Source organism: Ctenopharyngodon idella, chromosome 1, assembly GCF_019924925.1.
Source record: "Ctenopharyngodon idella isolate HZGC_01 chromosome 1, HZGC01, whole genome shotgun sequence".
In the NCBI taxonomy this organism is placed as follows: domain Eukaryota; kingdom Metazoa; phylum Chordata; class Actinopteri; order Cypriniformes; family Xenocyprididae; genus Ctenopharyngodon; species Ctenopharyngodon idella.
The window spans coordinates 18291088-18305835 of NC_067220.1; the positions used below are offsets into that span (position 1 = coordinate 18291088).

Sequence of the window (14748 nt, forward strand, 5' to 3'; positions counted from 1 at the left end):
TTTGTCCGTACAGTGGAAGTCAAGGGGGAACCGTGACTGTTCTGTTACCAAAATTTACTTCAAAATATCTTCTTTTACATTTCACATCAGAAAGAAAGATATAACTGTTTGGAACAACACGAGTAAATTATGACAGAATTTTCATTTTTGGGTGGACTATCCCTTTAATGATATTTTTGGTAATTTTATGAGATATTATACAAAAAGGCAGATTTATAATAATAAATCACATGGATATCTGCAAAAAATATGATTCTTAATTACAATCACTGTATACAAAACAGATAAAATAACTGTTAAGTACATGTGTTACTTGAAGTGCAGCACTTAATCAGAGTGTCTGTAGCATAGTTGACAAATTCACAAAGGAAAAACCTCTCTTAAAGGGATAGTTCACCCAAAACATTTTTTTCTTCGTTTACTCACACTTACGTTGTTCCAAACCTGTATGAGTTTCATTCTTCTGTTGAACACAAAATAATATATTTTAAAGAACCAGACAGTTGACGGCACCCATTGACTTCCATAGTATTTTTTTTCCTACTATGGATGTCAGTGGGTGCCATCAACTTTCTGGTTACCAACATTCTTTAAATTACCTTCTTTTGTGTTCAACAAAAGAAAGAAACTCATACAGGTTTGGAACAACAAGAGGGTGAGTAAATGACAGAATTTTCATTTTTGGGTGAACTATCCTTTTAACATCATGTTTAATGATAAAGCTTAGCAACTGCAGATGTTACACTGATGAAATATATAAACTGAAACCAATAGTAATTTAGCATATTGTTTTTGTATTTTGTCTTAATGTGAAATGTACCCCAATTATAGAAAGAGCCATAGGCATATTAGCCACAGTAACTGTACCCGTTGCATGCAGTAACATGGGCGATCCCTGCTCTTTGCCATGCACATATCAAATGAGCCTTCAGAGGGTGTGGTGGGCATCTAACAACCTCCACATCTCTGAAGCCCATAGGAATGAAGGCATCTTTCTCTTTCTTCATCAATCAGTTCTTCTACTGTGTCTACAGCCCCTTTTTTGTATCTCCGCCCCTTCTCTCTTTCTCTCTCGCTTTCTCTCCCAATTGATGGATTTGCGGTGTAGTTAAAACACATGCAAATGAGACAGCTGGCATCACACAAACCATGTGACCTGTCAAGGTGGGGGTGGGTTCAAAGACACGCTGCAGCAGGGAACCCTCTTTACACACATGCACGCACCCTCCCTCACTCGCTCCCTGGAATAATCCTTCCACCTCCTCCATGCCACCTTTTTGTGCTTTCATTTTTTCACTGTCTTAATCGGAAAGAAAAAAAGAAGTGGCAATGATAACCGAACTAAATCTAGGATCTTCACCTGATTTATGTTCTTCCTCAGTGCAAATGTTTGCTCATGCATGAAGGTAATCACATATGTGCACTTGAAGGCCATGCTCACACATGCACATATGCCTGCACAAACAGGCCCTGTGTGTGTGTGTGTGTGTGTGTGTGTGTGTGTGTGTGTGTGTGTGTGTGTGTGTGTGTGTGTGTGTGTGTGCGCATGTGAGAGTTTGACAGGATCAACAGCAGGTATCCAGCAGTAGGTCTGCTACAGAAAGGCTGCCAGCTCACACACACTCACATAGACACATTCCAGCAGACTGCCCTGGCCTTGTGAAAACAGCCTTTTGCCAGGCTTCTCCCTCTCTCTCTCTCTGGCTCCAGATGATGGGTGTTTTTGTAAATCATACTTAGTGTGTTAATGCATGTGGATGCTTATGAAGACAAGCAGGCAATAAAAAAAAAAGAAAAAAAAAAGAAAAGAAAAGAATATATATATATGTATATATATATATATATATATATATATATATATATATATATAATTAATATTAATAATCATATGTTTATAATTATGTTTATATAATCTATCTTTTTATAAAATATGCAACTATTAAATTATCTATATTTCAATAGGAAGTTACATTTTGATGTATAAATATTTAATTATTCAAATCCAACTTTCATCAGAAAAAAGACATGATCAATAAAACAATAATTATTAAATCATTAATAAAATCAATGAGTTGACAATACGTTAACAGGCAGCTATATATATATATATATATATATATATATATATATATATACACATATATAATTTTTATAATATATATTTATATTATATAAATTAATTATATACATTAAAAAATAAATTAATTAAAATAAGTAATTTAAACTAATTAAGACATTAAAAAGACAATGATTAATTATTCATATATATATATATATACACACACACACATATATAATAATATATAAATAAAATATATATATATATATATATTATATAAATTAGATATAATTATACTTATATAATCTTTTATTAATTAATAAAAATTATATATGTATAATTATATTTATTACATATATAATTTTTATTAATACAAATTATATGTATAATTATATTTATATAATTTATACATTTTTATAATATATATTTATTCATATAAACAACATTAACTATATAAATGTATTTATATAATTTATATATAATTATATATAATAAGAAAATTGTGTGATATAATAAACGATTAAATTGTAGGCAGTTGCATTTTGAGGTATAAATCTTTATTCAAATCCAATTTTCATTAAAAAACGTTCAATAAAAACATAGTTATTAAATTATTATTTTTTTACAGTTTATTTTATGGATTTGAGGATAAGAGACATGAAATTATACTTCTGATTTAATGAGTTGACAATACGATAGCTGGCAGTTCTCTGAGTGACACTTCTGTTCAACGAACTAATGAGAAAAAAAAAACCCAGATAAAATCAAATATGTATTCTTCCTGAACTAACAAAAATGATAAAGCCATCACATATGCGCCATGAGGTTTGGGACGCAAGCTTCTGCTTCCAATTAAAAAGACACAATGATTAATTATTGTCATTTTTGCTTTGTAGATACATTTGCTGCCTCATGAAAAAAACCCTTTGTTTTATAGTCTCTGATCCTCAAAATCCCAGAAAAAAAAACAAAAAAAAACAAACAATAATAAAACACACAAAAAAATTACATTGTGTTTCAAGTTAATCAATTAATTAATGGTACAACAGAGTGTTGACTTTGTATTTTTAAACCAAAAACACATGATGAGCTACATGCCAACACTTTTCATAACTAGTTTGTCTGCATCTCCCATTCTAAAGGCCAGGAAATTATGCAACAGGAAAGACACAACTTAATTCTAGAATTATGTTCAATGAAATGCCATAACTCTGTAATCATGGCATTCTAGAATAAACATATGAAGTAGCTCAGTTCCCTGAGAGAATGCCAACGTGGATGGCTGTTGGTTTGGTAGGTTCTGGCTATTTTTATGAGTTTATGATGAATGGAAACATAAGGGCGGAGTTATATTTTATTCTGTGGTTAGAAGAGATCAACTTGGCTGTATTTTCCAATGGTTTACTGTGCGTGGCAGTGTAAAGATACTGTAGATGTGTTGTAGATCTAGATGCTGTGTGTTTCTCAAGATTGCAGGATCTCTCTTAAGAAGCAGCTGTGTTAAAGGTCCGAGCAACAGGGTTTCGGCTACCTGCACAAAGAAACATTTTTTTTTATTATATTATATTATATTATATTTAAAATACAATAAATACAGTCATTTGTTCTCACCTCTGGGTCCAAAATCTCTCATGTAGCAGTTAGTGCAGTATGGCTTCTCATCATGCTGCATAGAGATGTAAAATTGACAATCTGAATCTAGTACTCTTTTCGTCAACTTCCGCTTTACTGCATTCTGCATATTATCAGTGTAACACTTCAATGCATCCCTGTTATCATCAGTTTACAGAGCTTGTTATTATTTATGCATTAAAAGACAACATATACAGCATGATAAAGTGAATATATGTATACCTCAGCATGCTGACCAGGTGTTAGCTGTCTTTTACACTTGTGACACTTCAAGCATAATGGGTGATAATCCCGTCCCAAAGACCTCCTCTTCTCACCTGCATAAATCAAAGGTCAAAGGTTAAGCAATCTGAGGTGCTTTACTGAAGCTGAAGTTAGTTTAGTAAGAGTCAAGGGGAGCTGTTTAAAATCATGGGATAAATGTGTGCGATGGTTTGTTTACGTGAATTAAACAAAAATAAAGCATGTTTTCATTCACCCTAACAAATGAGTAAGTTACACTGTAAAATAAAATATAGATAATGTACTGGTTTTAGTAATTTTATGTGCTTTCGTGATTTATATTAGTTTTTTTAATCTATTAAAATTTATTTTTAAGTTTTAGTAATTATTTTAGTACTTCAACTTAAACTTTACATTTACATTTTTTTCATCTAATATTTATATATTTTTTCAGCCCCTTACAGAAAAGGGTTTTTAATAGTTTTAGTTAACAATAACAACACTGACTTGAAAATATTTTTCATGCCAACATTTGAACACAATAATCATTTCCTTTTTTAATCTCTTTTCAGAGATCATGACATCAAAGTTTATCCTATTTACTTCCTTAATGCATTTTTCTGGTCTTATTATACATGGCTCATTGTTGGTGTATGTTGTTCCAAAGAAAAAAATGGTTTGTGTTTGTAATTTTGAAACAGATTATTCTTGGTCATCCTCTGAAATGACTCAAAGAAGAATGATTTGGCCTTTAGTTTGTAAAGTTTATTTGTAGTGGTATAGACTTGCCCCATAGATACAATATCTATTAAAAAAGTGCAATATTATAAATACTTTTTTTTTTTACATACTAAAGGATGAATCAAAATTATTCTCTGTTGTAAAAAAAATAATTATATTAGTTTTAACCTCACACTTCAATTAATAAGGAGACTGTGAATCTGAACTTGGAATCCACTCTTCGAATTCTTCCATCTTGGATCGATTTCACATTCATTTTGGATTGCACTCACATTCTCAGTTCTATGTAGATATATTACCCTTTCATTACTCTTTCATGTGGGCCTAGCACGAGCCCTCCTACTGAAACCCTGACCTTAACCATAGGACAGGAAACCTCTAGGTTGAACCAGGATCATACTGAAACTGAACCTCAGCTACAAACATCTTGCTCAGCTTTTCTCTTCCTGGCAGAATCAACAACAGCCTGCAGTCCACCTCAATAACTGAAGGAGCTTTTTTTTCTTGTCTTGACGCTGAAAGCTGACTGGCAGCTACAAGATTTTTCTGTCCAAATTCTCCTCTTTCTTCAAGTGTCCATAGGTTTCTGCATTGCTATCTGCCAATTTAAACAGTCAAGCCTCTCTTGCTCTGGCATATTCCACTTCCTGCCACAGGCAGACACTTCCTGTGCTCATGTGACTCATGTCGTGAGGCGCTGATGGCGGTTAGGAGACTGCAGACTGATTAACTCTACACAAATGCATAGATAAAGGCCTACACCCACTTAGTTACACAACTAGTTTGTTTCATCTAGAGTAATGGCAGAACCCATATAGCACAGGTACATCTCTAAGATGTCTGCTAAAGAGCACTTAAACTGGAAAACATCTGTTGTGTACAAATATCTGATAAACATCTTAGAAAAAGCAGTTTTACATACACTGTAAATCATAAACATCTTAAAAGACAACATCTGACAGGAAACGTTTTAAAGACATATTGCAGATTAGCAAAGACTAAAAAATACATCTTGCAGACATCAAATAGACGTCTCGGTGATGTACGTGTGCTATCAGGGAACCTATAAAGCTACTTTGAAATTAGCATTTAGCATGCTCTGCGATGCCCTTTTTACAACCCTCTACTGTTAATATAAAATGTTACCACACCACTAAACATGAGAACACACAACTTGGGCACAATATAATCGATATAGTATTGAAATACTTCAGCAGCGAGTCAAAATGAGCACTTTTAAGTCAAGACAGAACCTGATGTGAAATGTTTGCTGCTAAACACATTACATGCAGCATCTCAGCGCTTTATACTGATGTTTCTCACTATTGATAACTACATAATACCTCAATATCATCTTAATCAGTATGTTTTAAGCATGTTAAAGATGGATCCCTCCAACCCCAGATGTCACTCACCAAAATAAACAGGTTTCCCACATATAGGACAGAAGCTCACCATGGTTGTAGCCAACTTCTAATAGTTTTATGCACAAGATGTTGAGATGCAGGAAATGCATGTGAGCGTGTCAACTGTGACAGCCTCTCAGGATGTGGCAAGAGTGCAGTGACAGGAAGCAAGAAATGATTTCAAAAACAAATATGCTCAATTCGAACAGTCTGAAGAAAGAGAGGAGGAAAATGTTGGTCAGAAGTGTGTGTGGGTGTTGTGATATGATGAGTCTGTCATAGCAGGGTTGGACTTAAGTCAGTCTTGCTGTTTTAAAGAGACTTCATTCACACTTCTGCTGTGGTCAGTCATTGCGGTTTAAAATCAAAGATGATGTCAAGGGCCGTGTGAGGTCATCAGACTTGTCGGAGTCTGTTATGAAATAAAAGCTTGTGGGATGTTTGCTGGATGCGAGTCAAAGAAACAACAGAGAGGGAGATTGAGAGGGACAGAGAGAACGAGAGAGACACAGATGTCAGCCGCTCAGATTTCATGTGTTGTCATGGTCGCCGCTTCTCAACCCCTCGATCTGTCCGCTCGCGCTTTTTCATCCTCTTTCTCTCCATCCGAGAGATTAAAAAGCTCCAGTGTGGGAGAACGATGGGAGTTTAGGAGAAACCCAAAACTGCTGCCGCGCACACACACACACGCGCGCACACAGAGCGTTGACATCACCGAAAGGAGTTTGATTGGATGAGCACAGAAAGGGAAGGAGAATCATTGAAGCCGAGACTGAGAGTGTGTTTTGTGTATGTGTGTGTTGAGATATAAAGGATGAATAAGAGTCTGGCTCGAGTTGCAATGCACTATTGCCCTCAGTTTAGCATGATTTATACACATACACACAGCTCTTCCACAATGCGTGCACTGGCAGGGAAAACACATAGACTTTATTTGAATAGGACAAGCTTTGTTATGGTCTGAGCAGTTCAGGGATCTGGAATTCCTGCATATGATTTCTTTTATATAGCTAATAAGTGGTATATGCTCACCTGGGTGTTTAGCTGCAACTGATTTGTAGATTTTATAAATTCACATTCTAACTATAATGCTTTTTTTCTTTTTTTAAATATATGCCATCACTTTCTTGCTATTGAAAACAACTACAGCATTTGCATTGTTGGAGTTTTTATGAAATAAATACAGCCTTGGTAATCATAAAAGATTGTTTTTTCTTTCAAAAACATAAAAAAATTGTAATGTTTCCAAACTTTTTGACAGGTACTGTACAATACCGTTCAAAAGTATAGGGTTAGATTTTGTTTTTCAGAAGAAATTAATACTTTTATCAAGCAAGAATGCATTAAACTGAAGAATAGTGAAAGTAAAAATTACAAAACATTGTACATTGTTATTAAAAACAAATTAATGCTGTTTTTTTTTTACTTTCTATCACCAAAAAATCCTGAAAAATATGCATCATGGTTTCTATAAGATATTAAGCAGCACAGCTGTTTTGAACATTGATAATAATAAGAAATGATTCTTCAGCACCAATTCAGCATATTAGAATGATTTCTGAAGGATCATGTGACACTGAAGACTGGAGTAATTGCGACTGAAAATTCAGCTTTGCCATTACAAGAATAAATTACATTTTAAATTATATTAAAACAGAAGAGTTACTTTAAGTTGTAATAATATTTCACAATATTACTGTTTTTACTGTTTTTCTGATCAAACAAATTGCTGAGCATAAGATACTTTTTTCAAAATCATAAAAATAAATAAATAAATAAATAATCATGCCACCCCAAACTGTTGAATGGTATATGGAATAGTGGGTTTCTGTTGAACAGGTAAGCATCAGGCATGAGTTTCTTCTCAGCATTTGGTCCAATGGTTACTCTACAGTTTTGTGTATGCTGAACCAACTTCATTCAGTGAGGGATAAAAAAGCATTTCCCATCAAGCCTAACTGGGAACTTCACCAAACAGCAGAGTCAGAGCCCTGTCCACATGAGCGCTTGTTCACACAGACCGCACACACACACACCAACACTACCGTCTACTGCCAAACTACACAGAGAAGAGCAAAACAGGGTTAGAGGAAGGGAGGGCTTCTCTTTCTGTCCTTTTTTCATGCTGGTTTGGTTTGGCTCTGAAAAACTAGCCTAAATCCTCTTCTTTCTGGCTGAGAAATGGAGGAGAGGGGATAGAATAAGAGTAGGGGAGAGTGGGGTAAGCTGTGTCGCCCTCTTAATCAAGCAAACTGTGCACAATTTTTGCCATGTGATTGTGAATACATATTTAGAAAGTACTCACCATTCACAGCTGCCAGTGTTTGGGAGATGAACACAAGAAAAGTGACAATCATTTTTTATTCAGAACTGTTGTTTGCATTTCAAAGTACATTTTCCACATGGCACATTAAATTAATTTGAGGTCAAAGCAAATTTATGCAGGTCTGAAAATATACATTATACATGTTGGTGAATTGCCAATGAACATGTAAATTATTTTGCTAAAGATTAGCCATGAATTATTAAATGAAGCATCCTGAATGGTAGCTGTGGGATAAAGTGAGTCAGATGCTTTGGGGTAAGTTGTGTCAGTGTCTCAGTTTAGTGAAAGCTTTGTTTCAAATGTAGGAAATATGATTACAAAATGTTGAAAACAGTTTCACTATACATTCAAATATTCTGAATAATAAACCTTTTTTTTGTATTAGACCTGGTTGGTTTATGAAAATGGCAATATACAGTATGCAGTAAAATAAGACTCTGAACTTAGAAGCCTAAATACAATCGACCGAATTAAAAAGCTAAACGCAGGCTATAAACAAACTATACCACTGTCAATTTACCTTTATCTTTATATAAAAAACATTTTCCTTGAGTTTGAGTATAGTTTGCAAGAGTGTGATTATAAACACAAGAAGGCTGTAAAAGCAGACTAGTGAGTTTTCCCATTCAGAGTGATGACGTTTAATGTTCCCGATGTAACAGATGTAGGCTTAGTAAGAGCTGTGCATGTAAACTTCACTCCCCTGAACTCAAGAGGCGCTCTAGCGACTGACGCTAGAGACTGTGGTCTTTAGCCTCCTTGTTAGAGGACCCGACTCCCATGGCAGCGGACCCAGGCTCGAGTCCCGCTTAGAGCGGGCAGTTCGAACAGGAGGGGTTACATTGGTGACGTGACCTGGATGGGGGTAGGGCTGTGACGGTGGCAATTTTTCACTACCCCAGTGGGAAATCACCAACAACCGCCGGTGTTGCGGTCCGGGTTGGTTTTATATATATATATATATATATATATATATTAGGAATATATATATGAAGAGGTTGTGTTAGACTTGCGTTTCGCCATCATTTTGATGGACAGGATCGTAAAAAAATCCATCATAATCAATTATTACCCGTCATTTTAATTTTTATATTTTAATGATAAGACATTTAATAGCTTCTGGTTTCGTCCACATTTTCATTTTTATTCACAAACTTACAGGATAAGCAAATAGGCATAGGCTATGCATTCATTTATATTATGAAAAGAGAGTTGATCAAAGACTGCGTCACTTTTCATTTTGAACACTTGTCGAGGATCGTGAGTGAATGCGATCATCCTTTCCTCTTTACTACTGTACAGAACCAAATAAACATGAATGAAAATCAAAAAATATGTTGAAAGATACAGTAGCTTACCGAAATCTGTACCACGTCAGTTCAATCAGTGTTGCAACACGTAACATTAAACCTCAGAAAAGCCAGTCGTTGGCCATGAACTTATAGTCAGCAAGAAAAATAACAAAAGGAACCATTTAAAACAAAACAAACTGGATTAGAAACTTAATTATGTAAGTAAGTATAAGTATTATAACTTTATTATTATAAAATGGACTTAAACTGGGTGCTCGTCTGTGTGTATCGTTTTCATTTTATTCTGGAGACTGAACTCGCGCTCTGCAGACACACTGGAGCGCACTCACCACCAACTGGACAGGGGTGAGAATTACAGTTACAAGCAACATCAGCCTCAGTAATCTGTCAAAATGACAGATTTTTTCCGTCACTGCAAAAAAATTTCTGTAAATGACGGAAAATTTTCGGTTAACGCGACCTTTGAGATTATATATATATTTCGTCACACTACCGCCGGTGACACGCCACGACTGCGGTGGCAACTTCACCACCGCGGTGGCGCGGTTGTCATGCCTACCGTCACAGCCCTAGATAGGGGTGAGATTTAGGGGTTGAGTGTAATAAACGTAGGCTAGTAAGAACTGTGCATGTAAACCTCACTCCCCTGAACTTAAGAGGCGCTCTAACGACTGACGCTAGAGACTGTGGTCTTTAGCCTCCTTGTTAGAGGACCCGACTCCCATGCCAGCGGACCCAGGCTCGAGTCCCGCTTAGAGTGGGCAGTTCGAACAGGAAGGGTTACATTGGTGACGTGACCTGGATGGGGGTAAGCTTTAGGGGTTGAGTGTAACAAACGTAGGCTAGTAAGAGCTGTGCGTGTAAACCTCACTCCCCTGAACTCAAGAGGCGCTCTAACTACTGTCGCTAGAGACTGCGGTCTTTAGCCTCCTTGTTAGAGCGCCCGCCTCCCACGCAGGCAGACCTGGGTTTGAGTCCCGCTTAAAGTGGGCCATTTGAACAGGAGGGGTTACACCGACAACTGCTGTAGTCCCATTTAGCCACTTGTTACCCTTTTTGTTAAGATATGTAAAAGCTTAAATAATCATGAATGGGGAAGGTGAATTTATTTTGTCATAGATTAAATCATGAAAATATCTTGAGATTGTGTTAAACATAGACCTTATTTTAGGCCTTTAACCAAAATCCTATTCAAATAAACCCATTGACTTCAAGACTATGGAACCAGAAGTGTGAAAATGTTAACTACAACTAACTTTAACCTACAAAAATACATCTTCCCTGCAGCACTCTTTTAAGATGGAACTTGTATAGTTGATTATAGCTGCTCTAACTGATTTGGTGAATTCATTCATTGAGAATTCGTCAGACTGATTAAACATGCTAACTCCTGAGTTTTTGAGTCTCTTTAAAAGTTTCGTTAAAAGGAACCAACTCATAAGAGTTATTTGTTAGCAAATTGATTCCTGATTATGCAGGTTTGGCATTAGTAACATGTCATAAAGCATGTTTATGTGAACAGTATGTGGCACGTTAACACACAGAGCCACAGGCCTGAGACAAGCTGGCATGTACGTGATGTATATATGAGTGTGTGTGTGTGTTAAAATGTGTGTGTTGTAAGTCTCATTATGTTTTGGCATGACATCCATGGGCCATGTGACTTGAAAGCAGACAGCGAATCTACGCCTGACGCACTATAGAAAACTTGGCAAAAACACTCAACCTCTGATGTTAACAGGGAAGATGCTACACGGGATGCCTAGACCAGAATCCCACTATTTCTACTCCAAAAGACATCACAGCGATCCCAAATCAGTAAACTCATCTGTCCCAGCCAAATGGTGATGTCTAACTATTCAAAGACAGCTTAAGACGTCCCAGCTGCCTACCAGAATGCACCATTTTTGAAGAACTTTTAGGTTTAGTAGACATGTTTTTATGTTTACAGGCCCACAGAGGTGATTAAACCCAGGTCTTCCACTAATTAATGCCGACTACCAACACCCAAGTCGACGCGTCTTAATCAAAACCGGCTTTCAGCTTACAGTGTGAAAATGTGGTAGTTTATAATTGCATTCAGAAAAGAGAGCGAGTCAGCCAGCAGAACGAAAGACTCTTAAATGTGTTGATTCTTGCCTTTGCATTCTTGGCATTTCTCTTCAACCTTTTTCTGTCTTATAGTTTTTTCCTCTCGGTTCTCATGCGAAGCGGCCAATGCCAATTCCCTCAGATTTGGTTTGGCTTAAACACAAGGAGGCCGGGTGCTCTCCTCCCTTCTCCCTCTCTCATTTCCTGTTTTTTTTTTTCCCTTCTTTCTCTCGCTCATTCTCACCCAGTCTGCTCTCTTCCTCTCTCTGTCTTGCGCGCTCTCTCTTTTTTGAGACTAGTCACACTGGTTTTAGAGGGTTCCAGTAATTCCTTTGTCCTTTAAATAAATAATGCAAAGCACAGCTTCCTCTGGCTTATGTACGTATATGCATTTCACTGCATTACAAAGATCTCTTGATGAATAAAATCTGCCTGGTCAAAGAGTGCTGAGAATGGGCACTGGATAAAAAAAAAATAAAAAAAACACGTAACAATTGAAAACATGAAACTACTGTAAAATATTCATTAAGTATTAATAAAAGAGTTATATACTTAAAAGCAAGTTTTTCCACTAGTTTTTTGGTGTTTAATATTGAAACAGATCAGAATCTGGGTGCATGTTCATTTTTAATTTGAGCGTATCAGCATTTTAAATCATCTGCCCTGCCTGAATTTTAATTATCCCTGAATATTAGTGAGGAAATGTACGCTATACCCCCCCCCCCCATCTCACCCTTTGTTTCTCCTCTCTCTCCTCATACAGCTGGTGAATGCTGGGTGCCCCTCCCCCACCATTTGAACAAACCAATAAGAGGGCATATCAGCCGAGCCCCCCCCTTACACACACTCTCACACACCTCCCTACCCCCATCCTCTCTCTCCCCATCCCCCTATCCCTCTCTCTATCACTCCCCCATATTTCCTTTCAAAGCAGCCCCTCTTGCTGCCATCTCTCGCCCAATCTTTAAATTATCACTACAGAACACGCCTACTGTAAGTGTAGTATCTATCCTATGCGTTTCAATGTTACCAGAAAAGATCTTACTTTGGGCTCAGAGCTTACACATAAAGAGATAACAGGACATGAATAAACAGTATATCATAAACGCATTCTGGGAAGCATATGACATGCATGTGACTTTCAAAAGAAAGTGAGATAAAAACTGTGTGTCAAGGTGGGATTATAAAATGGGACTCGCACACCCACACATCACAGCTCCTATGTGACTCATTGAAGACTTCTTGAAGAAAAATGCAGATCTGTTAACTCATTAAACATTTTATTTAACCCAGAACACATTTATTTCTGGGTTAAATCAGTTAAATGGAAAAAAAGAGCTAAATTAAAAACCAGCCCCCCTTTATAGGCTACATCTCAGGACATAAATTAGCCTACTACTACATGTTCACATATACATTTGATACTTAGACTAAAATATATTAATCCAAGAATAAGGGAAGTGAATCTAGAATCATGTCACTTAAAAGTAAACAACATATTTTTGTCAGTTTCATTAAATCTTTGTTTTGCCTTGGTCGACTTCCATCGATGTCCACACTATTGCTACTGGCCAAAAAGAGGCGTGATCAGGTTTAAATGTCCAACAAGCCTTAGAGAATGGCCCATGTTAACAACTACAGACGAAGCAAATCAAACGTTTGCATAAATCGAAAAAGTGCAGGGGATATTTAAGTAAATGGAGGCAGTTTATACGTGTTGTCACGATAAATTGGAGAAGCATCTAACATTTGTAAATTATTCACGCGTTTCCCCTTCAGCGGCGCATCTCTCTAGTTTGCATTCCCTTCAGTGCTCCAACTAGACCAGAGCAATAGAAACACGATCGATTTCATAGGCACCACCTATTTAATAATAATAATAATAATTATTATTATTATTGTCAATAATAATAATAATCATTAATAATAAATAAAAATAACAATAAAATACATTTATTTTTTAGAACTTTATTTTCATTTGAACTTTATGCCATTAATAATAAGTAATTAGGCATCAGTTTACCTAGTTAGAAACCACTATTATTAACTTCAAATAAAATGTTGTGAGGAAAGTTCGTCTTAGACACTTAGAGGATAGCCTAAATAAGTAATATATTTCTAAACTAATTTAATTTGCATATACATATGGGAATATATTATCCAAGTCGCAGACACACATTGCTAAAATATGTTAGCTCTAATGATCAATAAATAGCGCTGAAGCAAACGCACACTTTTTGTACCCTGACAAAGCCTGCTCATCGGCCGAAACGTATAATAATACTTAGCCTAAGTTAGTGTGCAGTTATACTCTGTCTTTTTAAAGCTCTAATAATCCATCCACGCATACGTTTTAAGTTTTATCATAGAAACGCGTGTTTATAAGCTTTGTTGCAAGTTCTGTAGAAATGGCAGCACTTACCATTCGACATTTTCATTGTTTTCTGAAAGGGTTTCACTCAATAGGTATGAGAGTTTGTATTTGATTTCAGTTGAAAATGGTGGATTGTTAAATGGGCCTCACTTGTGAATGATTTGGGTTTGAGAGCAGTAAGTGAAATTCAGTTTCTACTTCATTTTGTTCGTGGACTCTTCACAGTCGCTCTGTGCTCGGCTTTTGTGGTCTGCTGTACTGGAGCTGTGAAATCGCGCTGATGGTCTGTCACATTATTTCTCACTGACACCGTCTGAGCGCAGGAGCACCACGCCAAAAGATCAGCTCAAAAACACTTCATAACACACAGCTCCACTCAGCTCCGGGTGAGTTCCGCTTTTTATTTAATAGCTGATATATAAATGCGTTTGTTTGAGTGGGAGGAGTGGAAAAAAGAGCTTTTTTTCATCGTTTTTTCCACTGATGTAAATATAATTAGGGACTTTAGAACGCTTCGCCTCTCACTGATCGCCACAAAACAGTTTATAAATATCAATGTTTTTCATAACCCAGGCAGATTCATT

The 14748-nt window shown here is 36.3% G+C and overlaps 2 protein-coding genes across 3 annotated transcripts in view; one reads left to right on the top strand and one right to left on the bottom strand.

Annotated features, from left to right (window-relative positions):
• Positions 1–2594: 2594 nt before the first annotated feature.
• Positions 2595–6311, bottom strand: zgc:195282 (uncharacterized protein LOC100192223 homolog). Its single transcript, XM_051892063.1, has 4 exons — positions 6070–6311; positions 3914–4008; positions 3671–3725; positions 2595–3590 (listed from the first exon to the last, which is right to left on the bottom strand). The coding sequence occupies exons 1-4, from the start codon at positions 6110–6112 to the stop codon at positions 3544–3546; spliced, it is 240 nt and encodes a 79-aa protein (XP_051748023.1). The 5' UTR covers positions 6113–6311; the 3' UTR covers positions 2595–3543.
• A 7901-nt stretch (positions 6312–14212) lies between these two features.
• The window catches only part of rnf38 (ring finger protein 38), a 36040-nt gene continuing 35504 nt past the window's right edge, over positions 14213–14748 (top strand). For both annotated transcript variants that reach the window (XM_051892039.1, XM_051892050.1), the window contains exon 1: positions 14213–14550. The gene's annotated coding sequence lies outside the window, so the exon portion shown is untranslated. The remainder of the gene's footprint in view (positions 14551–14748) is intronic.

Excerpts from the sequence above, each read along its gene's own strand:
- zgc:195282 (XM_051892063.1), bottom strand. The coding sequence starts at position 6,112 with ATGGTGAGCTTCTGTCCTATATGTGGGAAACCTGTTTATTTTG. Across the intron at positions 3,726-3,913 it reads CACCTGGTCAGCATGCTGAG|CATGATGAGAAGCCATACTG; the intron begins GTATACATATAT and ends ATCTCTATGCAG. Across the intron at positions 3,591-3,670 it reads GAGAGATTTTGGACCCAGAG|GTAGCCGAAACCCTGTTGCT; the intron begins GTGAGAACAAAT and ends TTCTTTGTGCAG.